Source organism: Misgurnus anguillicaudatus, chromosome 4, assembly GCF_027580225.2.
Source record: "Misgurnus anguillicaudatus chromosome 4, ASM2758022v2, whole genome shotgun sequence".
Lineage (NCBI taxonomy): Eukaryota > Metazoa > Chordata > Actinopteri > Cypriniformes > Cobitidae > Misgurnus > Misgurnus anguillicaudatus.
The window spans coordinates 25,102,639-25,129,233 of NC_073340.2; the positions used below are offsets into that span (position 1 = coordinate 25,102,639).

At 37.9% G+C, this 26,595-nt stretch overlaps 1 protein-coding gene across 2 annotated transcripts; it reads left to right on the forward strand.

Annotated features, from left to right (window-relative positions):
* Nucleotides 1-1,602: 1,602 nt before the first annotated feature.
* Nucleotides 1,603-25,757, forward strand: thbs2b (thrombospondin 2b). Of its 2 annotated transcripts, none has more exons than XM_073867047.1 (21): nucleotides 1,603-1,946; nucleotides 2,230-2,367; nucleotides 2,590-3,146; nucleotides 3,439-3,523; nucleotides 8,123-8,334; nucleotides 11,125-11,359; nucleotides 11,442-11,612; nucleotides 11,901-12,077; nucleotides 14,282-14,455; nucleotides 14,656-14,781; nucleotides 14,965-15,119; nucleotides 15,223-15,441; nucleotides 18,363-18,470; nucleotides 18,562-18,721; nucleotides 18,802-18,920; nucleotides 19,006-19,240; nucleotides 23,192-23,419; nucleotides 23,496-23,767; nucleotides 23,897-23,994; nucleotides 24,076-24,215; nucleotides 24,298-25,757. In XM_073867047.1, the coding sequence occupies exons 2-21, from the start codon at nucleotides 2,301-2,303 to the stop codon at nucleotides 24,303-24,305; spliced, it is 3,546 nt and encodes a 1,181-aa protein (XP_073723148.1). In that variant the 5' UTR covers nucleotides 1,603-1,946; nucleotides 2,230-2,300; the 3' UTR covers nucleotides 24,306-25,757. The 2 variants fall into 2 exon arrangements, with proteins under 2 accessions (XP_073723148.1, XP_073723147.1); XM_073867046.1 differs by having other exon boundaries at nucleotides 2,233-2,367.
* The last annotated feature ends 838 nt before the right edge of the window (nucleotides 25,758-26,595 follow it).

Consider the following 26,595-nt stretch of genomic DNA (forward strand, 5'->3'; position numbering starts at 1 on the left):
GCTATATTTATTTAACGATTCAGAAAACATTACACTTATGGATTTGGCAGACAGTTTTATCCAAAGCAACTTGCAGTGCATTGTTTCCATCATATTATATTCATTGCTGAAAAACAATGTTATTTTGTATATTTGGTATAATACAAAGTGGTTTATGGTTATTTCCACATACCGTACATTTTTGTAGCTCCAGATTTCATTCTGTTTCTGAAACGCACGGATTTGGTTCAAAGCTCATCAATTTGAAAAGTGCTGTGTCCCTGATTGGCCAGCTTATCTGTACATTGTGATTGGCCACGAAAACCTCTGACATCAGCCAGAAATGTGACGCCCCTTACCATGTTTGAAAGATTCGGTCATTAAAAGTGAATGGGAAGCATTAACGCTTACACCCCGTGTGAATGCACCGTAACAGGAGTTAACTTACAGGCTGTAAGTCCGAAGCGAGAGGAATTATGATAATGTCGGTCTTCTCTACATCACCAATCCCAGGAAGTAAACTGTTGCCTACAATTTGTATGTTTGTTGTAGTCCAAGAAAAGAGATTTACATTGGAGAGGATGTCTCGTGTCATCGTTTACTTTGGGGTATGTACCTTTTGCATATTGTTAACATGTACTAACACACACTTACATACCAAAGGAAATGTAAAAACGTGAATCGGACCATATAGGTGCTCTTTTTATAATTTGGCTGTTTTTTGGGTTTCTGCTTTGTAACAATGCAAAATTGTGAAAAGCACTATGTAAATAAATTAGAATTTAATTGAACTTGAGCATGGAATTGTACAATTTATTAGTGAACAATTTTGTGAATCATAAATGTGTCTTAAAGGCATATAATATACAATGTAATAATATATAAAAATAACAGATTTTTCTAACTAGAAATAGTTTGCATTACCTGCCTAATCCAAAGAGTGTGATACTGTCTGATGTTTTAAAACTACAAAAATCAGTGGAATGTCTAGAAAAAAATGCTTCATGGCTTCAAAAAAAAACACAAAGGAATGTGGGACTCCTGAGAGAACAGGTCAAATTAAAGTCATACCGCCTAAATATCACGTTGTGCTTTGCAGTGTTCAGTGTTACTGTTTAATGTATATGGAAATAGCTTATATAAAAACAGCTTTTGAAATGGTCCTATGGGGAACCTGACTTTTCCATCTGGACCAAATGTGCACTTACTGTAGTAGAGATGGCAAATGGCAACAGCGGGTAAAAAGAAAGTTATACAATTATTTTAAATGTGGGATATTTATTTTTTTCATTTAATTTACATATGAATAACATTTTGTGATTCTTTATGCTGTGCAGTATCTGGCATGTGTCCAAGGACACTTTTCAATATAAACCTGACCTCAATCTTAACCTCCTTCTCACATACCTAGCTTGTTGTCTTGGTTTCACCCTTTACCCCAATAGCCTCAGGCTTGATCCAGAGCAACTGCATTAGCTAAATGAAATCCTTCATGACGTGCTGTCAAGGCAACAACCCAAACGTCTCAAGTCTATTGTCTAGCCCCGCCCAACCCAGCCTCCATACCCACCCCCAGCCCCTAAAACACTCCCATTTGAAACCAAATATGCGCGCCCCTCATGATAAAATTCAAGAGGGATAAGTTATGAGAAAGGAGCGCGTGAACAGGGCATCATCTGGATTTAGCAGATATCAACATTGGGACGTAAAGACATTGTTCAGTAACATCTCATGACTTAAGAATAATATCGACTGCATACCTCTTTGAACTTTGCAACCTGCTGCGTGCGCGAATTTTAAACTTTGCGTTTGGACACCGGTGCCATCTTCAAGTTTTACGCGATGATTTTTTGATTGTTTTCCTGTGTTTGGCATTGTGGAACTGACTAAGGACTGGAACAACTAGTTATTGTCTAGTAAAGAAAATTCTTCATTCATCATTTTCACGGAGTTTACTTTTGGATCAGGTAAGGATTTGTTGTCGATTTGCTGCTTTGATGTTGTGGAATTTTAGCAATATTTACGTCAACGTTTGTGTTATATATTTCAACCTATTTGATCGTATACTTGTACAAAAACATAACTGGTTTGTTTAGAAAAATATAGGCTACACAAATCCATGCACGGGTTTTGGGAACGGATACATTTTCTCCATTACGCGCGCTAGTACCCAGTGCATGGTTCAGCAAATTAGGCGTATTTTAAAATCTAGTATTTTAATGCTGTGTGCTGTCCTGGTTTTCAATCGAGCAGGGTCACAAGAACAGCTGATTTGACAAACGTAGAGGACTAATATTTGGTTACCACTGTGATAAAGAAGAATGATCCTCAGATGTCATCATGCTTGGTTGGCACTTTGGCTTCTGTGCGTCTCCGTGAAAACGCAAGGTAATATTTTTTAAGTGTAGTTTCTCCTGTATACATTTTTTTTTAAGTTGCAAATTTGTGCATATGCATATGCTACTGTAATCATACTGGCTACAGCCCCAAAGATTTTGTATCACAGTAAGCCAATAATGTCTTTAAAATGCAGAACACATAAAAGTTGCATGAATGCTCTGAATAAAATGTGTCCATAATGTGCCAAATGTAAAATCTCCCCTTTTGCAGATGCACAGCTGGAAGATGAAACAGTTTTTGACTTGTTTGACACCAGTGGGATCACACGCAAAACTGTCGGTGTGAAACTTTTCAAGGGTCTGGACAGTGATTCTCCAGCATATCGCTTCATCCGCTTCGACCAGCTGCCCTCTGTCAGCACTGCAGCCCTCCAACGACTTCTTAAGCAGATACAAAACAACGAAGGCTTCATTCTGACAGCTACCCTGCGCCAGGATCGCACGTCCCGCGGCACCATCCTCTCACTGGAGGGCCCTGGAGAGCGCAGACAGTTTGAAGTGGTTTCAGATGGCCGAACCAACTCTCTAGATTTGGTCTACTGGTGGGCCGATGGCTCGCGAAACGTGATTTCTTTTGAGGACGTAGACCTTTCGGATTCACAGTGGAAAAATGTAACGCTTCATGTGCACGCAGAGACCGCAACATTGTACATTGGCTGCAATCTCATTGATAGTTTCATTCTTGATGAACCTTTCTATGAGCACCTTAGTGCCACAGGCGGCCATATGTTCGTGGCCAAAGGGGCCACCCGAGAAAGCCATTTTAGGGTACGTCCAATTCCACACACTGTATACAGTGTACATTGCATGCATTTAGGACACAAGCCATCAAGTATAGACTATGTAATGGTGACTAATCCATTATTACATCTAGCCAAATGTACAATTTAGTCAGTATTAGTTGTAGTAGGGAATGCCAAGCAAGCTTCTTGAGTAATAAATTATGTCTGGTCTTTCAGTGTTCTGTAAAACCTACTCTAAAAACTTCCCAGTCGTGGGAGACATATGTGAACGGTTGAAATTGGCACAGGAAGCTGACAGCTGCTGTTGTTTCTTCCAGGGTTTACTGCAGAATGTACGTTTTATCTTTGACACCCCACTTGAGGACATTCTGGAGAATAGTGGATGTACTCTTGGAAGCCCAGGTAGGAGGGACTTGTGAGTCTTAACATTCTTTCAACACTTTAAGACAGCCAACTAAAAGAGGCTCCAAAAATCACAGTTTTTGGAATTGCGATGACCTTTCTGATTAATGGAAATTGCTGTGAAAACAAAGCATCTCGAAGTAATGATAATTCTGTCATTATTTACTCATATTTTCCTGTCTAGTTTGATTTGCTTTTGTCTGAAAGATGACATTTGAAGAATTTCTTATTTTTTCACATAGCATGTCAAGCTGATGACAAAACGCAACATAGGAGTATTACATTAGTAGTCAATAAGTCTAATGTCAAGGTGTTTGAAACCATACAAAAGCTTTATTGAGAAACTGAACAGAGTTTTAATCATTATATGAAGAGTTTCATTGCAAAACAAGATAACTCCGTTTTTAACATTTTTGTCAAAACATGTTTATTGTAATGTTATCATGTTATTACTTTGTTATATGGTGCTACTTAGCTGTATTTTTAAGTTATGAAGGTTTAAATCAAACAAACCAACTGCAGTTGAATTGATATTAATTGGAATGCACAAACAAAAAACGAGATTTCTGAACAATAAAAAAACGGATTTATCTCGTTTTGCAACGAAACTCTTCATATACAGAGAATCTTCAACTGTTTTCAGAAAAAAAAACATATGCAAATTATTCCAACCCAATCTCACCAGCAAGTCGTGTTATAATCATGAAATATTTGATTAATTTATTTGTGTTCACACTGCAAAAAAAATATTTTCAAGAAAAAATGTCTTAGTATTTTTGTATTGTTTTCAGTAAAAATATCAAAAGATTCTTAAATTAAGATGCTTTTTCTTGATGAGCAAAACGACCCAAGAAAATAAGTCTAGTTTTTAGACCCAAAATATCAAAATTAAGTGATTTTGTGCATAAAACAAGCAAAAAAATCTGCCAATGGGATAAGCAATTTTTTCTTGAATTTTTCTTGAATTTAGTGTTTAAGAAAAATTTTCAAGATTTTTTGCTTACCCCATTGACAGATTTATTTTGCTTGTTTTATGCACGAAATCACTTAAATTTGATATTTTTAGTCTAAAATCTAGACTTATTTTCCTGGGTCATTTTGCTCATAAAAAAGCATCTTAATTTAAGAATTTTTAGATATTTTTACTAAAAACAAGACAAAAATACTAAGAATTTTTTTTCTTAACAAATCATTTTTTTGCAGCATGGACATGATTTTCCGCTTTTTTTATGCCATTGAGCACGAATGTCTTTTTCGTGTCAGTCAACATGAATTTCTATAAATACTTTTTCGTGTTCATGGCACGACTTTCTTTTTGTGTAATTTTATTGTTTTCTCATTATTCATTCCTATTTTTTTACCATTGTCGGTTGGGGTTAGAATGACTTTTTGTTACATTTCAGACATCCTAACCCAAAACCCAACTCTAACCCCAACTCCAAGCGAGAATAGTTTTAAAATCGGACGAAAACATGTAGAAACCAATACATAAAATACCCCAAATCTAACCCCAAAAGTCACAAACACGAAAAACTATTTATAAATTTGTGTTGACTGACACGAAAAAGACTTTCAAATGGCACGAAAAAAGGGGAAAATCGTGTCCATGACAACGAATAAATGAATCAAATATTTTGTGTCTATAACACGACTTGCCGTGAGATTGTGTTGATTATTCAGATCGATTTGAAAGCTAAATGGATCTATGTATCCTCTTGAAATTTTGCCCCACGCCCTGTGAATTTCCCCGCTGACAGTGATAAAATCTCTAATGTGCACTGCTAAATATTTTATGTTCGGTTTATCCAAAGTAAATGTCAGCTTGAAGTTTTTATGGCTTTGGTAGGAATCGGTTAATCAGCCCAACTGCAGGCTTTTGACATTCCTCGCTCAAAGCGGAGGTTTTGGGGTCCTGACAATTAGCTTTATAAATAAACATGCTTAGAAGGCTCACTCTTGTGGAGACCTGAACAAACCTGACTGGCACTACTGGCTTGGATTTGCATTTGCTGCAAATTTGTTGAAACAGACCATTTATCCATCCATCCAGTGTGCCTTTCTATGGACGGTTTCAGCGACAAGAAAAAAGGTTCTCTTAGTGGATAAAGGTTCAGACTACACGGAGATAAAAAATAAATGTTTTTTTAAGACGTCTTGACTAAATTGTTCTTTGAGGGACCAAAAATGGTTCTTCCATTGCATTGCTCAAACTTTGGGGTAAAGTATCCCTTTAAGATTGATATACTGTGTGTTTGTAATTGTAGTTGTTATTGTGACCATACTGCATGTCTATATATTCATCTGAATTTACAATGTCAGAAGCAAAGGGATCATGTGTGAGGTTAAATAGATGGGTCAGTAGGTCTTAAGGCTAATGAGAGAGGAGAGCGGCGTTGATATGCTCGCACTCCTACGTACATACACATCCGCTGAAGCATTAAATGAGTTCCAAAGATATAAAAACATTGATGGCTACACATAAAGGAACGTAGACCATGACTTACAAACCTTTTGAGTGAGCATGTTTTGCAGATATCTACGTGTCATATATATTTAAAAATAATGTTAAGTGGGTAATTTCACTACAGCCCCACCCACACTTATACTTTATTATACTGCGTACCTAGAAATAACTTCAAAAATGTTCGCTTCAGAAGACGGGAACCATGAATTGCTGAGATAGATCTGTGTGCCTAGAAATAGCTTGCGGTTGCATGCGTGTTACATCACAGGAGCCCTTGAAACATTTTAATTTGGCTTCCTATTACATCTTAAAGCGTCTGAACGTCGTGCATTAAGAGGCTTTATTGCAAACAGGTCTAGTCGTCATGCTGTGAAAACTCCCCTACCGATGTACTAGTCTGCATTCTTAAGCATTCTTAGGCTCTTAACTTCAGCTGTGCACAATCTTCATTCAACATGGATTGATCAGCCCAATGCCTCCCTGTCCCCACTTTAAATCACTGCCAGAGATGACTGCAGTTTTTTTTAATGATTCTTTTTTGTTTATTGGTACAACATCAACATACAATGACATAATTTTTAGGTCATGTTTATGTGCTGTTTTTTTGCATGATCTGTTTTTAAATGTTGTTCTATCTACAAAAAATGGCAAAAATGGTTCCTAGCTGTCACTGGGATGGTACACTTTCGGAAAGTATATCTTTGCACCTAAAGAGTTAATATTAGTATGTCATATTAATGCATATTGGTACCAAAGAGTGCATATGAATACCTCAAAGGTACATATTTGTACCAAATGTAGTGGCAAATATTTTTATAGGTTAATGCCCCTGTGACAGCTTGTGACAACACGGGATCTTTTGACAGTCATTTGTAAAAAAAAATGGAAATAGCCACAAAGACCAATGTGGCGATACATAACAGTTAACTTTGTACGGAGTGTCTAATTTTATAAAGCTTATAATGTAAGGAATAATGTACAGTTAATGATCCATGACTAGTTGATCAAGTTGTTTCAACCCGGGTAAAATATGGACAAACCTAACCGTTGGGTTATATTTACTTTAAAATTGTCCACTATGGTTTAAAGGGACATATTATGAAAATCTGACTTTTTCCATGTTTAAGTGCTATAATTTGGTTCCCAGTGCTTATATCAACCTACAAAATATGAATAAGAACAACTCTTTAACTTAGTTTTGGTAAACCATTCTCTGCAAGCATGTGAAAAAAATAGGTAACTGAAATTTGGCCCCCCTTGTGATGTCAGAAGGGGATAATACCACCCATTAATCTGCACTGTCCAACCACGGCACTGCAATTTAGTACAGAGATCACCTCATTTGCATTTTAAAGGACACCCCCAAAAACGGCACATTTTTGCTCACACCTACAAAAGTGGCAATTTTAACATGCTATAATAAATATGGTATTTTGAGCTAAAACTTCACATTCATCTGGGGACACCAAATGTTTATTTGACATCTTAAAAAAAGTCTTGTGAAATGTCCCCTTTAATACAAAACCCAGCATAAGTTTATGTAAAACCAGTGGTTGTGTTGGTCCATATTTTACTTAAAGAGTAACTAAACCCTAAACCAACTTTTTTTAGTTAATGATCTTTAGGAATGATGCTTTATTAGTGCTGTTCATTGATTTTAAAACTTTTTTGACATTTGGATATAAAGTGTTTCAATACTCCAATATATGGTGTAAAAACGTCTGAGTGCTGCCCTCTTCAGGTTGAACGGTGGCTATTGCAGTTGAATTTTCCTATTGGATGTTGGGTCTAAAAAATACCTCCTGACGTAAGCAGGTTCAATGTCACCACGCCCTTGTTACGATCTCACCACACACTTGGTACGAGCATAGTTCATCCTCTCTATCTCCGTTGGGATCTGCCCACTTTTCTTGCATTTTTCAAATATTGCCATTGGGTGGAGTCAGGCTCTGACCAGGGGTTTAGTTGCAGAGTGTTATTTTTGTAATCACTTTTCAGAATCCGGCAATAGAAATTTCTTTGTGTTGTACAGCATCACCTTGCAAATCTTACAAATATTACTGTTGTCCCATAGCTGATCTTTTATTAATCATACGTTACAAAATCTAATTTACATTTGTTGTGCTTTTTCCCAGCGGATGAAAATGTAGTCAGTGAGAGTGCAGAAATTGTGGACGTTCCATCATCCATTGCCACTAATGTGATTGGCCAGAACACAGACGTGCCAGCGACCAGCTCTTCAGAACTGATGTGCGAACGTTCTTGTGAAGAACTGGCCAATCTCTTCCAGGAGCTCAAGGGTCTGAGAGTTGTTGTTAGCAACCTCATAGATGGTTTGCAGAAAGTGGTGAGTTTAAGTGTTGAAAAATACTCTGTAAAATCTAAATCTGTCCGACTTTGTTGTCTTTGTAATGTCAAATAGTAATGACTAGCTAGACTGGGTTATAAATGGGATTAAGCCATACCTAGACATCTCTGAACCCACAAGTACTATAAATAAGATATGGAAAAATGTTTCCTGGACCAAAAATCTGATTGTTGATATAAACTGATTTTTTTCAAATGTTAAACAAACCAAAAGTCTCTGCAGAAAAGTTTTTTGTTGTTGTTTGTTTCTGGGCACATTAAAATGGTAATTGGACCGTAATTTGGTATCTGTCCACATACCGCTGGCAAGAATGTGAGCTCAGTAAACCCTGCTCCAAAAAGCCTACTGAAGCAGTATTTTAAGTCATCATAGGCATCCTTCCAACATGAAGGCAGCTCCAAAAAATGGGCAACTTTATGAAGAAGTAATAAATAAACTCACTGAAAAATGAAAATTTGCTGGTAAATTACCCTTTGGCCATTCAGAATGTAGGTGACATACTTCAGTAAAATGGTAAAAAAGATTTTTAGCTGAAATCGTGGTCCTTGGTGATTCATTAAATGCAAGTCCTTGGGTGCCAAAAAGCAGATACTGGCAACACAAAGCTTTATCCCAGCAGCACTTCTTGGAAATATAACGCAAAACAATGACTCTGTGCAAGAAGCTGAACATTATTTACAACATTATAACCCATGGTAATCCATACCATGACGCAATCAATCCATGCATCAGTAAGAAAGGAAGGATGCTTTCCAAATGGCGTTTTTGCTCCCTGGAAAGGCACTGCTTGAAGGGAATGCTACATGGTGGGTCGTCTCAGATACGGAGAATATGGTGTTGCAATCCAGCTGCCAACTGAGATGCAATTGCCAATTTTGGATGTGATTGGGATTCAGTCAAAGTTTCAGATGTAATAAGGGCGTATGGTGGAGACTGTAGATTATGGGTAATGATGTTGTAAATCAGTGGTTCCCAAACTTTTTCAGCATGCCGCCGCACCTAGTATACGGTGCATCCCTACCAAAGAAAATAAAACATTCCAAAACTTAATATTTAAATTAAACAAAACATATGAATTATACAATGTAGTGCTGTTGGTTAATAACCTTTTTTCTGAGATTCAATTTCAAAGAATTTATGATAAATTCATTTATTTCATAAATAAAACCAGGGCCCCCCTGGCAACATCTTAGGGCCCCCCAGTTTGACTGTTGTAAATAATGTTCGGTTTCTTAAACAGAGAGGCATGTTTCAATATTAATTTACCAACCTCGGTTTATCATAAGGAGCTAATTGGATTACTGTTTATGGGAATTTCAAAGACATAGCGTCAGGAATCGGGATGAGGAACACGAAGGAGGATGCAGATTACTACACAGACAATCAAACAAGGAACAGGTGTAATGAGTTAATGTAATCAGTCAATGAAAGTCCAGGTGACAAGGATCAGAGACAAACACAAAACATGACACGGATCGAACCGTGACATAAGCCCCCCCATAAGGAATGGCTCCCAGACACTCCACCACGACACAAAAACAAAAGTCCAGGTGGGCAGATCTGGGGGAGGGATGGAGGGCTCAGATGCCCAGGCGGAACCGGCAGAGCGGAAGTCCAGGGCGGGTCCATCCACAACAGACCGGCATCACTGGACCAAACAGCGCTCTTCTTCTGCCATCTTGGGCCAAGCAGAGAGTTCAACCATTGTGGGAACCGAAGATTCAACCGTCAAAGGAATCGACCCAGGAGGTTCGACCATTAGAGGAACCGATGTAGAAGATTCGACAATCACAGGAGCCGACTCGGAAGACCCAACCAACACAGGAATCAACCCAGAAGGCTCGACCGCTACAGGAACCGACGTAGAAGGTTCGACTGTCACGGGAACCGACCTTGTCCCCACCGTTGCGTAACCCGCTGCATTCATATTTGACCAGTTTATCTGTCAGGAATCGGGACGAGGAACACGAAGGAGGATGCAGATGCAGGTTACGAACAAAAATGACATTTATTCAAATAAATAACATCAAACAAAACACGAGCAAACAAACAGGCAGGCAGGCAGGCAGGCAAAAAGCTGGAACAAAACAGATCACGGAGCACAACTGACGAGTAACAGGCGACAATGAACTGGTGAGTGAATGACACAAAACAAGGGTATAAATACACAGACAATCAAACAAGGAACAGATGTAATGAGTTAATGTAATCAGTCAATGAAAGTCCAGGTAACAAGGATCAGAGACAAACACAAAACATGACACAGATCGAACCGTGACACATAGAGCCTTGTGTACTTGTACTTTATGAATCACTGAGGACCACAACTTCAACTTTAAATCTTTTTTACTGTTCTACTGGAGACCCAATATCATCTACCTCTTAGATAGCCTGAGGGTGTTTAAGTACCAGCAATTTTTCAGATTTAATCAGAAAAGACCTCGCATTTCCCAAATAACTGTGTAAGCCAACACTTCATGTATACTTCACGGAAAATGAAGAATTCCCAGAATGCATTGCAAACAGTAAAGATGAAAGACATGGCAAGACAATCGTTAATTTCTCATATTTCATTTGATAGTAAAAAGAATCAATAAAAACCCAATAGCTATGTGTGCAATATATAGTTTTTGGAATAAGCTTATGATAATTTTAAGTTATTTTGACTGCTGGCTTTGTCTGATTACTCAAAGATTTTCCATGCAGTGACATCCCATCCCCACATAAAGATGAATTGTTGTGCAAGTTATTTCAAACTGAATTTTTCAGACAGAGGAAAACACAGCAATGAAAGAGGCACTAAATAAGATGCAGAATCCATCAGAGCAAAGCATGTGTTGGCAAGACGGGCGTGTGTTTGAAGATAAAGAGGATTGGATTGTGGATAGCTGCACTAAATGTACCTGTCAAGAGGGAAAAGTTGTCTGTCGTCAGATCTCCTGTCCTCCGGTGGCATGTGCCAATCCATCCTTCATCGATGGGGAATGTTGTCCGGTTTGCCTTCGTAAGTGGGTACACGAACGCAAACAAATACAGTTTTCCATTCGTACTTTATCTTATGGTGTTCTGTATATATCTTTATCCAGCATTGGACAGTGATGACGGCTGGTCCCCGTGGTCAGAGTGGACACAGTGCACAGTTACCTGCGGAAGTGGAACCCAGCAGCGGGGTCGCTCTTGTGACGACACCAGCAATACGTGTGCTGGACCATCGATTCAGACACGCAAGTGCAGCTTGGGGAAATGTGACCGAAGAGGTACAAGTACAACATTGTATGTTTTGGAGTTACATTGGATCCCATTCACTTTGAATTCAAGATGAAGAGGTTAATTTACAGAGGAAAATGTTATTGCTTTTTTATGGAGTTCTCTGTTGTGTTCATTTAAGTATCTTAGTCTTAGATGTTTCTTCTATAGTTGCATAGGGGACATTAAAATAGAAACAAATTAGACAATTGTTAAAAGAACATTAAAGGGAAGATTTACCCAAAAATTCCGTCATCATTTACCCAATAAATGAGACCTGTTGTGTTTTGCACACAAAGTTCGTCAGGATGGAGGCTGGAGCTTATGGTCCCCCTGGTCCTCTTGTTCTGTGACATGCGGGGAGGGACTGATCACACGCATCCGCCACTGTAATTCTCCTGTACCACAAAGAGGCGGAAAGGACTGCGAAGGTGACGGACGAGAGACGCAGAGCTGTCAGACAGAGCCCTGCCCGAGTGAGTATAACGTCTCAAAAATTCAATCTAAAATTAGCCCAACCACACACATTCACCCCGTTGTTCAGATCTAAACTGGAAAAAGCATACCATGCATGATGTCATTTCTTCCAGGGCTTATATTATCATTAGGGCAGGGAGCGTACATAAATTGCTGGCAATTTAAATCTGGGGATTATGGGAAAGACACTTATGACAAGCCCAATGAAAGAGATTCACCACTGAGATACAGCAGATGAGTGGAAACTACTGAGATTTCTCCAATCAAAAGCCCTGAATGTTTAGGATTTTGCTTGCTTTTACTGCTTACAGTATTTAGTGCCAGAAGAGAGAGAGGGGTCTTTGTGCATTGTCTTCTGCTGATCCTGGGCATTTATGTGTTATTTCCACATTAGCAGACAAGAGCACAGAGTGCAAACTTTAGTATTGATGCTATTGCGTAACATAACATGAGGTTCAGATAAAATACAGAATTAATGATGAGGTAGTCAACTTTGATATTTATGGTTTTATTAGTTAGTTACATCAACAATTCTTTGAAGACTGCATTGAAATAATACTATGTTGTGTTCTCTTAAAATTTTAAGTTTATTTTTACTACGGCAGTTACTTAAATTGAGCAATGACACAATAAACTTAATAATGATCTGTTTATATAAATACAAAGCTAAATAACAAGCAGATGGACTGTTTTGCATCAAAAATGATATTAGGAATTTTACATAATTCAAATGTATAAACATAATTTTTTTTTGTTGCACTCTCATACTAAAGGTACAAGAAGGTACCAAAGTTGTGACGGGGGGGTACTGTATTTTCCGGATTATAAGTCACACTTTTTATATAGTTTGATGGGTCCTGGAACGTATAGTCAGTTGCGACTTATATGCACCAAAATTATTTCATATGAAACAATAGAAACCATTACCGTCTACATTCGTGAGAGACCACTCTATACTGCTCCTACATTTATGTAATTCAATGGATTCAGTGATGCGGTATGACTTATCTGGACCTGTTTGAACTTGATTTGGCTTGTTGTGTTAATTTAGCCTATTCAACCTGTTTGTTATTGTGTATCGTGTAAATAACTGTTTATGTAACTTTTACATGTACTATTCAGCCTGCTGTTCTGTGCTATTGTTTAGTTGAATAACTTGCCTTTCCAGATTAAATGTCTGTTCTTCGGCTTGGATTTTGTGAAATCATTTTCTAAATAAATGCGATATTGTCCAGTGCGACTTATATATGTTTCTTCCTCTTTAAAACGTATTTTTGACTGATGCGACTTATACTCCTGAGCGACTTATAGTCCGGAAAATACGGTACATTCTAAAAACAAACGGTGCTATATAGCACCAAAAGTGGTTCTTTGCTCGTAATCATAGAAAAAATATTTTTAGTGCCATATAGCACTGGTGAAGCACCTGTGTAGAACCATATAGTGCTATGTAGAACCATATGTGGTGCTATATGGCCCCTATATGGTTCTACACAGGTGCTATACAGATGCTTCACCGGTGCTATATGGCACTAAAAATGGTTCTTCTATGATTATGAGCAAAGAACCACTTTTGGTGCTATATAGCACCGTTTGTTTTTAGAGTGTACACTTGTACCTAAAAGCTGCATATTGGTACCTCAAATGTACACATTGGTACCTTAGCTACATACAGGTACCTTAAAGGGACACTCCAATTTTTTGAAAATATGCTCATTTTCTAACTCCCCTAAACTGAAACATTTCATTTTTACCGTTTTAGGAAACCATTCAGCCGATCTTTGGGCCTGGCGCTAGCACTTTTAGCATAGCTTAGCATAATCCATTGAATCCTGAAACAATTAGCATCACGCTCAAAAATGACCAAAGAGTTTCAATATTTTTCCTATTTAAAACTTTACTCTTCTGTAACTACATTGTGTACTAAGACTGGCGGAAAATTAAAAGTTGCAATTTGCGAGGAACTATACTCTCATTCCTGCGTAATAATCAAGGACTTTGCTGCCTTACCATGGCTGCAATGATATTACAGTACGCAGCGCCCGAAAATAGTCCCCTCTGTAACTTTCTGGGGATGTTAATGGAACCATACAGGTTCTTCTATGGCATCACGTTCTTCTATGGCAGCACCATTATTTTTAAAAGAGTGAATGTGGGGTCACTAATAGACAGGACTGTAACCTTACATTGCATATCTGTGTAGTTGATGGTGGCTGGGGTCCATGGTCTCCTTGGGCAATATGTACGGCAACATGTGGCGGTGGTCTTAAGAGCCGCGTTCGAGAGTGTAACAGCCCTGCCCCACAGCAAGGAGGAAGGAAATGTCTTGGAGACTCCATTGAGAATGAAGTGTGCAACCGACAGGAGTGCCCTATTGGTAGGAAATACTGTACAAACACCATAAAAATGATATAGTTGCCTTGATGGCCATATAAAGTGCTTTCCCCACTATAAACTACTAAAATTTCTTTATATTGGAGGTCCTTGGGGTTGGGGAAAGAAATGAATAATGAATAATATGTGGTTAGAGTTTCACACAAAACACAGTTGTGTGAAGTCTTACGTTGATTTTTACAGATGGCTGTCTTTCAAACCCTTGCTTTGCCGGAGTTGAGTGTAGCACAGCTATTGGTGGATCCTGGGAATGTGGTCCCTGCCCTAATGGTTACCGTGGTAACGGGACTTTCTGCGAAGATGTCAATGAGTGTGCTAACTATTATCAGACTGATTATATCAGAAAAATTTGTAGTAAACTATTCAAGTCTTTACCGGGAAGTCAAATCTAGAGACTTGGAAGTTGACTCCCTATTCTTCGGAAAAAGAAGAATCTTAAAACTACCTAATCCTAAATCACTCCTGTCTTTCTGTCTCTGTTTTGCGGTACGCAGTGTGATATGGTGTCAGACCTGTGTTATAAGGTGGGTGGCCAACAGCAATGTGTAAACACAGACCCTGGATTCCACTGTCTTCCCTGCCCCCCAAGATACAAAGGGACTCAGCCCTACGGCATGGGAGTCGAGTCTGCTAAAACCAACAAACAGGTCAATCACGTGCACACATCTCAAATACCACCCAGCAGATACCTTTTTAGTTATGCTGGTTCGGGTTCACCTGGGTTTAAAACCGTTTCTTTTTCATGAACAGGTGTGTGAGCCCTACAACCCCTGCAAGGACAACAGCCACAGTTGCCACAAGTATGCAGAATGCATCTTCCTTACTCACTTCAGCGACCCTATGTACAAGTGCGAGTGTCGTATTGGTTATGCCGGAGATGGTATCATATGCGGAGAGGACTTTGATCTGGATGGATGGCCCAACCAGGATCTTGTGTGTGGAGCCAATGCCACCTACCACTGCAAAAAGGTATTGCATAATCAAACTTTGAAAATTTTGAAGTATTATTTATTAAAAAAGCTAGCAAAAGCAATAAATAATTTTTACTTTCAAATTACTAGCACAGAAAATGCTAGTAAATTAAAGGAACTGTCATGGAATATGCAATTTAATAAAAATTTTAAAAATAAAGTTTTCCTGAAAGTTTCCTAATAAAGCTTCTGATAATAGCATTTTCTGAGTAAAAATTGTTTCGTACACTCTGGGTTATTTTCAACCCAGCGTTGGGTTTAAAATGGATAAACCCATCCAGGGATGCATTTCCCAAAAGCATCGTTAGCCAACTACTGTCATACTGTAAGTTTCATCGTTACTGACAAAGTTCAACGATTTGGTGTTTCACGAAACCTTAGTTTAAACGAACATTCGCAAGCTGCATCGCAAACTTGTGTGGTTTGAATATCAGCTCTTTTTGAACAAAATAAGCAAAAAACATTTAGTACATTCTATATCCAGCATTCTAAATATATACAAATTTTATTTTACGTCTTAAGTTTGTAAACTGAATTAAAGCGCTGAATTGAAAACTGCGCATGTGCGCAGATCAGTGGCGGCTCATGACTGCTCATCTGAGGAGGCTCTAATTCAAAATAAATGTTCGGATTGTCATGTGTGTGGTTCCCTTTTCCAAAATATGTGTCCTGTGTGTCGAGAGATCCTGTGTGCATCACGTGTTTTGTCAAAATAAGTGCCTGCTGCACACGCGTCAAAACCGTTTATGATAAAACATTCCCAAAATACACGCTAGACACTGCCTTAACAGTAAACTCTGATTAAGCATGAGATTATGCGAGTATCTGGCAAACGCGAGCGTCTTTTTTATCATAAACCCTTTAGACGCGTCTGCAGCAGGCACTTGTTTTGGCATGACGTGATGCACACACGATCTCTCGAAGCGCAGAACACATATTTTAAAATTACGAACCACACACATGACAAGCTACATACATGTTGTGACGAACTTCGCATCGTGCGCCCTCAAAAAAACGAAGTCACCAGCTGCCACTGGCGCAGATACAAGCTTTAAGACCCTGGGGAATCCCTGGAAGAAGTGTCATAAGAGGGAACTTCACATTAATTAAATATCTTGAAATTAAACAACAAAGAACTACATCACGGTAACAAAATCAATTTTCCGATGCAATGCACGTTATTTACAGCAATAATCTGACATTAAGTCGATTTATACACATTAATTACTACTCCACCTTCAAAGTGACATCATCAACTATGTTGTCGGACCAACATGGTTCATACAATGAATGTGCGATAATAAAAATACATTTTCAAACATTGACCCAACACTTCGACCTCGGCACGCAGTAACATCATCACTCAAATTTCCATTAATATTACTACACCCAAGGTCAAAGTGCTGCAAACTAAGTGCCTTCCGCCATACAATATAGTTCTTATTTTTATCCACTTAAAAAAAAAATGTAAATTAAAAAATATTTTGTGCCACCGTACTTACTCGTGTAACTACTCATGTAACAGTCTTTAAATAGAGAAAACATGGAAGTGTTTGGTGGCTTCTTATTTCATCCCTGTTTAGATCCTAAGGAATGAATGGGGCTAGGCTAAATGCTAACACATTATATTTTTCCTACTATGGAAGTCAATGGAGCTTCTGTTTCTTACTTGATTACTAATATCATCCTTTGTGTTCAAAGAAATATATACAGGTTTGGAACTATTTGATAATGAGTAAATAATAACAGAATTTTTATTTTGGGGTGAACTATCTCTTTAAAATTTTAGTTTTCAGTTTCCCTACTGAAAAATCCAGCTAAGACCAGCATAAGCTGGTAGCTGGTTTTAGCTGGTTTAAGATGGCAGTAGCTGGTTTAAGCTGGTCTTCCAGCCTGACCAGCTAAGTCCAAGCTTAAAAAGTGAACAAAACAAATCTAGACCAGCTTGCTACACCAGCAATACCAGCTAAAACCAAGCTGGGAGACCAGCTAAAACCAGCTCACCAGCTTATGCTGGTCTTAGTTGGATTTTTCAGTAGGGTTATTAATCAAACAAGTTAATTTGTAACATTGACAATGTTTGCTTCGTACAAATGATCGGATTTCCTGGCTTTTTCTTACTGCCATGCTGAAATAACAAGGATTATCACAAACTTGTGAAGCTTATGTTTCACTCACCTTTTATTGCTAATAACATAGGCCTAATTTGTAATAAAAGCTATTGTTAAATTAGCATTTTCACCAGTGGTTTAAGGGTTTTGGATCCCAGTGTGTTAACAACAAATTTTCCCATCAGTGCTAACAGAAGAGGGGACTGTTTTGTAGAGTCTCTTTGGCTGAACATTTGTTTTAATTTAATGTGAGCCAGACCTTAATGTTTAGCTATGATCCGGTGACTGCTATGAGGAGGTTGCTAAGAAAAATAAAACGGAAAGAAATATAGCTTTGCCTTAATAAAGCCCACAGGACAATGGCATCAAGTCAGGCGTAGGCCCAAAGATCATAAAAATAGAGGACTGTTTTGATTTGGCTGAATGTTTATTTTCTATTGTGCCTTTTGGAATCGTATACTTTATATCCCTTAAATATCTCAGCGGTTACGTTTTTTTAGCAAGGGGAGGGGGACACAAATGAAGTGATTACATCATTCTTCCCCTCTGATGGATCATTGCTTTATTATGTCACGATACAGCATGGAGAAAAACCAGGACCAGAATCTGCAAGACATCACAGTGCCGAAGCCAAGAAACAAGCTATAGCAAAAGAATAAAAAAGTGCACATCATAAATAAAGTAAAAACCGATGAAGTACTGAGAACTTGTAAAAGAGAGAGATGTACTATTTCGTATGTGGAGGTTTTGGTATGGCACATCTGAAATTTGTGACATTTAACGTTTATGTCTTTGGTAATATCTGCAGGATAACTGCCCAACTCTTCCCAACTCTGGTCAGGAGGATTTTGATAATGATGGGCAGGGAGACGCTTGTGACAAAGACGATGATAATGATGAGATTTTGGATGAAAGGGTGAGACAGATCCAAGTTTATAACTATAATGTCTTCATGTTTAGCCTTATGTGTGCTATTTACATGAACACATGTGTATACCTTATTCCAGGACAATTGCCCATTGATGTACAACCCCAGGCAATATGATTACGACAAGGATGATGTTGGAGATCGCTGTGATAACTGCCCCTATGAACACAACCCTTCACAGACCGACACAGACAACAATGGGGAAGGGGACGCCTGTGCTATTGATATAGATGGAGACGGTATAAAAGACAGCTTTGTATTCTATGGATTCATTGATATTTTGTTACATGACTTGTTACGTCTATATTTCTGCTTTTAGAGGTTTTAAACAAACGAGACAACTGCCCCTTAGTCTACAACACGGATCAGAAGGACACAGATTTAGATGGTGTTGGAGACCAGTGTGATAACTGCCCCTTAGTCCACAACCCTCAACAGGTCTCGTGAAATCCAGAAACCTAAAAGTTTTCTCTCTACACATCTTAAAGATTGTTTTAGTAATGTTATCTTCTTGTTTCGGTAGACCGATGTAGATAACGATCTTGTTGGGGACCAGTGTGATAACAACCAGGACATAGATGAAGATGGACATCAAAATAACATGGACAACTGCCCATACGTATCTAACGCGAACCAAGCAGACCACGATGGAGATGGAAAAGGAGACGCTTGCGATCATGATGATGATAATGATGGCATCCCTGATGATCGGGATAACTGCAGACTGGTTCCCAACAAGGACCAAGTGGACACTGATGGTAAACATTCAGTTACGCATAAACCATTTAACTCTTTCCCCGCCATTGACGAGATATCTCGTCAATTAAGAGAAAACGCTTCCCCGCCAATGACAAGATTTTCCGTCTTTCCGCAATACCGCTTTTATCCACCAGGTGGTGCACTTCCGCAACTTATACAACCCGGAAGTATTGCCCTCTGACAAGCTGCTGCATGTCCGTGTCTGTTGTAAAGATCGCTCTGAATGGGAACTCTATGGAGAGTCCGTCGCGGACGTGGAGTTATCTCTGCTTTTTGCTCAAAGTGTGGTGTTTTTGCAGAAACCTACCCATATTCAAAAGCTGATTACAAAAGAACTACTCAAGGTAGGATGAAACGGTTTTTTTTGTTTGAAAGCAGAGGGTCTGTTCTTTCATTTGGTATATTGTATGTTTATATATCTGAAGAAGAACATTTTCTGGAAGGCATTAAACTTTGGTGAAAATCATGAAAAACGCTGGCGCTGGCTGGCAACTTTTTTTAAAAATGCTGGCGGTGAAAGAGTTAAACATGCGCCAAATCTGTTGCTTGATTGGTAGAGCTTTGCGTTAGCGATGCAATGGTCATGGGTTCAATTGGCAAAAAAAAAAAAAAATGTGACTCTGGACCACAAAACCAGTCACAAGTCGCATGGGTATATTGGTAGCAAAAGCCAAAAATACATTGTATGGGTCAAAATTATACATTTTTCTTTTATGCCAAAAATCATTACGACATTAAGTAAATATCACATTTATTTTTGTGAGTGCAATTGCTAATTACTTAATGACTTAAAAATGTGATTTTTTTTCAAAATATAGATTTTTTGCACCCTCAGAATTTTGGTTTTGAAGAAGTTGTATCCCAGCCAAATATTATCCTATCCTAACAAACCATACATCAGTGCTTATATAAAGGGCACCAAAGGTCCGATTCACGTTTTCACAATTCCTTTGTTGTGTAAGTGTCTATTAGTACGTTAACGATATGTAAAAGGTACTAGTGCTAATCGACCATTAAAAATTTGTCGACTGCAATTTTCGCATATTTATTTTTATCCCGTCTCAAACGGCCCACTGTAATTCACTGTAATTCACTGTGTGTGTGAATTACACACATATACAGTTGTATATGAAATACAGTTGTGTTATAATGTGATGCAATATAATGTGATAGATCAAAGAGTAGAAGTGAAACATTTCATATTTCTGTTAAGCTACTACTTTGCACTGGACATTTTTATTATTTATATTGTTTACATTGTAATTTTTTATTTGGTAGCATTTAAGTTATTTTTATTGTTTATGACACCGGTGAGTTTAAAATAAAATGAACACAATGAAATAACAAACACTTGAGTTTTTTAAAAAATTAGTCGTTTAGATTAGTCGACAAATCGAAAAATTAGTCGAAAGATTAGTCGTTAGTGGCAGCACTAAAAGGTACAAACCCCAAAGTACACGATGACGTGAGTTATTGTCTCCACACAAAATAACGTTGTTTTTAGCATTGAAATAGGTGCTCTATAAAAAGCTCTCAAATGCTGTATACATTTATTTTTTTACATTTATAAAAAAATATTGACCCTTAGGACTGTTTTTTTGGTCCAGGGTCACAAATACAGTGCATTTAGGAGACGTTTTAGTCCCTTTGGAAAGAACATCTGCCAAAAGCAATAGTTACCAAAAAGGAAAATTCCTTATCACTTACTTCAAACCCAAAAGCATCGTTAGCCAACTACTGTCGTAAGTTTCGTCGTTACTGACAAAGTTCAATGTTTTGGTGTTTCCCGAAACCATAGTTCAAATGAACATTCGCAAGCTGCATCGCAAACTTGTGTCTTTACCTGTCTTTAGAAGCATCGTTCCTTGTTTTATCATACGTAGACTTACGTTGATCATGCTTTTGAACAAAATAAGCAAAAAACATGTAGTACATTCTATATCCATCATTTTAAATATATAAAAAAATATGTCTTTACGTTTGTAAACAGAATTAAAGCGCGGCATTTGAAAACTGCGCATGTGCACAGTCCTACGAGCTTTAAGACCTTGGGGAAGGAGTGACGTAAGAGGGACCTTGCGCATGAATTAAATATCTGGAAAATAAAGAACAGATACCTAAATCATGATAACAAATTCAGTCTTCCGATGCAATATATGTTATTTAAAGCAATAATCTGACATTAAATCGATTTGGACAGATTATTTAGTATATCACCTTCCACGTAACATCATCAACTATGTTGTTAAACCAACATGGTTCAAACGACGAATGTGCGACAAAGTTACTATGCTTTCGGGAAACAGTCGTGACAAGGTAGTTCGTTTCTCCAACTGTGCATCGTACTATGTTGGTTCAGCAGCGAGTTACGTCGTTGTTCGGGAAACGCACCCCAGTATGACTTTGTTTTGTGGGATGCAAAGAAGAAATAAAAAATAAATTGGTCGCTTTCAAGCACCATAAAACCTTAGCTCTTAGTCTGTTTCGCACACAAAGACATATATCTTAAGAACACATGGAATGTAGTGTACTTGCCATATGGACCTCTTATATGAAGCTTTTATGCTGTTTCTGTGTCCTTTTAAGTTAGACAGGTTTGGCTCAAAGTAAATTATGACAGAATTAGCATTTCCATTGAACTATTCGAATGCAATCTGGGCCTATATATTAGCTTTGACTTTATCATTGACCTCAGTGTAAAGAATGTGTTTAGTAGGTTTGATGAATGATTTCTGGCACTAAAGCATCATATGAACAGTCTCTCTGCAGATCCTCAAGCGATAAACATCTAAAATTTTCCTTTGGACTTCACGCACCTGTTTGTCTTAATACACAATCCTGCCTTCAATTTCTGTGTCGTGCAAACCTCTATTGTTTTGGACTTATTTTCTAGACATATTTTCTATGAAGGCCTTCCAAAAATCTGTTGAGTAAAAAGAAAAATCAAAGAGAAGGCAGATAAGAGATACGAAACTTTCTCGCTGGCATACGAAACGCAACGGGGTTGCGCAACGGGGTGGTTGTCTGTGTCTTTTATTGTTTTATGAGGTATTTTAGACATAGATAGACACAGTTTGATGTTACGCCTCAGTGGATGAATACTGTAAGTTCTCTGTTGTCAGGCCATGCAGACAGCTTGGGCTTTCCTCTATAAAGTTGATTTGAAAAAATGTAAGTAGGGTAAAATTGACCTTGGCATTCCAAAGGATGTTCAGCGTCTCTCACAGTCTTTAAGTGTAAGCTGAAGCCGTCACAGTTTAAGGGGTGTATGGAGATCTTGGAGTTGTTTTTGGCTTGGAGAGCAAAACCCAAAGGAAACGGTGTTGTTTTGCATCTTTCCAAAAAGAAAAATACCTCTTAGTGAAGACTAGCACTAATGCCAGCAGCATCACATGCCAATTTTCCAGGTCAGGGTGTTTTAAGTAATTTATAAAGAGGATTTATTAAAATGGTATACGGTATATAGGTTCATACAACTGTATACGCATGGATCCAAGCTCACATTCTGTTTACCCTAAATTCTGACTCTACCATCTGAATGTCTCAACAGAAATCGAGACTCTTCAACTGTTCAATTTTGGTGAGCTCGTGCAAACTGTAGCCTCTTTTTCCTATTTGTAGTGGAGATTAGTGGTACCCGGTGGGGTCTTCTGCTGTTGTAGCCCATCCGCCTCAAGGTTGTGCGTGTTGTGGCTTCACAAATGCTTTGCTGCATACCTCGGTTGTAACGATTGATTATTTCAGTCTATGTTGCTCTTCTATCAGCTTGAATCAGTCAGCTCATTTGCCTCTGACCTCTAGCATCAACAAGGCATTTTCACCCACAGGACTGCTGCATACTGGATGTTTTTCCCTTTTCACACCATTCTTTGTAAACGCTAGAAATGGTTGAGTTTATCTCTAGCAAAACACAATACGGGTTGGTATAACGTTCTTACATTTTACCCTAGGCGATGGTCGAGGTGATGCCTGTGAGAACGATTTTGACAATGACAACGTTCCAGACATCTTTGATGTGTGTCCTGAAAACAGTGCCATCAGCGTCACAGACTTTCGGAGGTTCCAGATGGTCCACCTTGACCCTAAGGGCACCACGCAGATTGATCCCAACTGGGTGGTTCGAAACCAGGGTAAAGAGCTCGTGCAGACTGCCAACTCCGACCCTGGTATTGCAGTGGGTAAGTGATCTAGTAAATTTCCATAGTAGCCTATGGTAAGTGCCAATGTTGATTTTGGGTCTAAATATTCCCGCAGGCTTCGATGAATTCAACTCGGTGGATTTCAGTGGCACCTTCTACGTGAATACAGACCGGGATGATGACTATGCAGGTTTTGTGTTTGGATACCAGTCTAGCAGACGTTTTTACGTAGTGATGTGGAAACAGATCACACAGACCTACTGGGAAGAAAAGCCATCCAAAGCCTTTGGCATCTCTGGTGTGTCGCTCAAGGTTGTCAATTCCACCACAGGAACTGGGGAAAACCTACGCAATGCTTTATGGCACACTGGCAACACAAAACAACAGGTGAACGATCACTCTTATCAGTTCTGATAGGGTTTTACTGTATTGTTTGGTCATTGCAAGTCAATTTAAATGATTTATTGCATTGCATAGCACTTTAAATGATGGATGACTTTGTTATGCATCATTTAGGTGCGCACTTTGTGGCACGACCCAAAGAACATTGGCTGGAAAGACTACACTGCCTACCGCTGGCATCTCATCCACAGACCAAAGACTGGATTTATTAGGTAAAGACTGGTTTGGTTTTATTTTTATACACATTTTTTTTTAATGTAATTATACTCAGTATCTTCCTATATTTTTTTCAGAGTTGTTGTGTATGAAGGCAAGCAGATAATGGCAGATTCTGGTCCCATTTATGACAAGACGTTTGGCGGCGGGAGACTTGGATTATTTGTTTTCTCCCAGGAGGCCGTCTTTTTCTCTGACCTCAAATATGAATGCAGAGGTAAACTATTTTTATATTTATAAAATATAAATGTTAAAATTGTGTTCATCCTGTAATATTCCTTTTTTTTTCTTTTTTGCAGATAATTGAGTTGGATCAGAAAACATAGCGTATTTCTTCTCTTCAAATTGGATCAACGCAGTGCCTTAGTGAAATGAAAATTGAGACTTTATCTATTAGTGACTATACAGTATGAGAGGAATACTTCTAAAAATCTAAAAACTACAAGTGCCTGTAAGAAGTGATCATGCATTGTTGGGACAACAAAGCAGAAACTAAAGTCCAGACAACAACATTCCTTAAAACTCTTAATAGTTAATAGTTGCACAAATAATCTTTGTAATGTCACAATGATTCCTGCCATCTTGAATATAAACCCAAGCACCTTTGTTACGGGTTTATAGTTTTGCATTTCACATTATTTAGTCTTTTATATGTTTTTCTAGTCACTCTTATTGAGAGAAATTTCAAGCAATAGTTTTGTGTTTGTTGCGTGCCTGTAGGGGAGATGTATCATATTAAGACTTTCACCTCTATCTACTGTAACTTATTTGTCTTTTTCTGTGCGAGTTTATTAGTTAACATTTCTTTTGTATTTCCTCTTGCTGACAATTTGTAAATACTTATTTATTTGTTTACATTGACACATTTTTGAAAGGATGTTGATCGTATTGCATTTATGAATATAATACAGTAAGTCTCATCATTGGTATTGCTATGTATCTACAAGTAAATGTGACGAGGGAACGTTTCATGTTAGTTTTTGTAGTGTTAAAATGAATTCGTTTTTATTAGCAATGTGGTTTCTGTACAGAACCTATGTGGAAAATACAGTCAACTTTTAACATTGATGGCCCCAATAACCCCAACAGCAGAGATTTACCATTGTTAACATGTATAATTCTGATAAACTAGTGTTGTGATCTTATTAAAGGGATAGTTCACTCAAAAATGAAAATTCTGTTATCATTTAATTACTCTCATGTTGTTATAAACCTGTATAAATTTCTTTGTTCTGAAGAACACAAAGGAAGATATTTTGAGAAATGTTTGTAACCAAACCGTATTATTTTCTCCTACTATGAAAGTTTATACAGGTTTGTAAAAACATGAGAGTGAGTAAGTGATGACAGAATTTTCCTTTTTGGGTGAACTAACCCTTTAACGCCTCAATTTTCAACCTTTAATTTATATTCCTTTACCAGTGAGAAGGGCAGTTCAAGAAACTCCAGTAATAGATGTAGTACCAGTTATATTTTTAATGTGCTGATCATGAAATATATTTCATACCCCTCATTTACATGCTTGGAACCTAAACTTTTCCATTTATTCCAGTCACAGCACTTTATGAACGACTTTCTTAGATTGAACAATTACAGATTCATCTGCAGTTTACGGCTTGCTGCTAGTCACATTTCTTAGGAATCATACTTGTTTGTTTTAAATAACAAACAGTTGTTTGATATTCTCACAGTAATATGCTTTATCATGGCAAATATGTGATGAAATATCTTTTGTCAATAAAATTATATGCACAAAAATGATTTGATTTGGGATGTTTTTCATGCACTTCCAAATACAAATCCCACACTGATAACATCTACATTCATACATTAATCTATATTTGCTTATTTAGGAATATACAAGGGTTCAGCCAAATTCCCAGAATCATTATTATAGCAATGGTGATAGAATAACACAGACTTACATCATCAATTCTAATTTGTGTTTATAACGTTATCCCTGTAAAAAGTCGAAGGCAGGTCTACTTAAAAATGATAACTTCAATTGGTAACACTAAAAACATTTAAGTTTCAACTTAAAGGGACACTCCCCTTTTTATGAAAAAAATTGGCTCATTTTCCAGCTCACCTAGAGTTAAACATTTCATTTTTACCGTTTTGGAATCCATTCAGCCGATCTCTGGGTCTGGCGGTACCACTTTTAGCTTAGCTTAAGATAATCCATTGAATCTGATTAGACCATTAGCATTGCGCCTAAAAAATAACATTATAATTATATTTTTCCTATTTAAAATGTTACTCTTCTGTAGTTACATTGTTTACTAAGGCCGACGGAAAATTAAAAGTTGTGATTTTCTAGGCTGATATGGCAATGATATTACGCAGCAGCCGAAAATAGTCCCCTGCTATAGAGGGTATGCATTGACGTCACTTTTCCACGTGACCACGCCGGAGCTTACCCTGTTGAATGGCAAAACATTCAACAAAATGGCTGGTTTTCATAGCGGCTGCTGCGAAAAAAACACCAATAAAACTGACTATTATCACCTTAAATTTAATTTAGTTGGCCTTCACAGTCAGGCCCGGATTAACACAGTGAAGTGCCCCAGGGTGACCAAATTTCAAGTGCCCCCTCC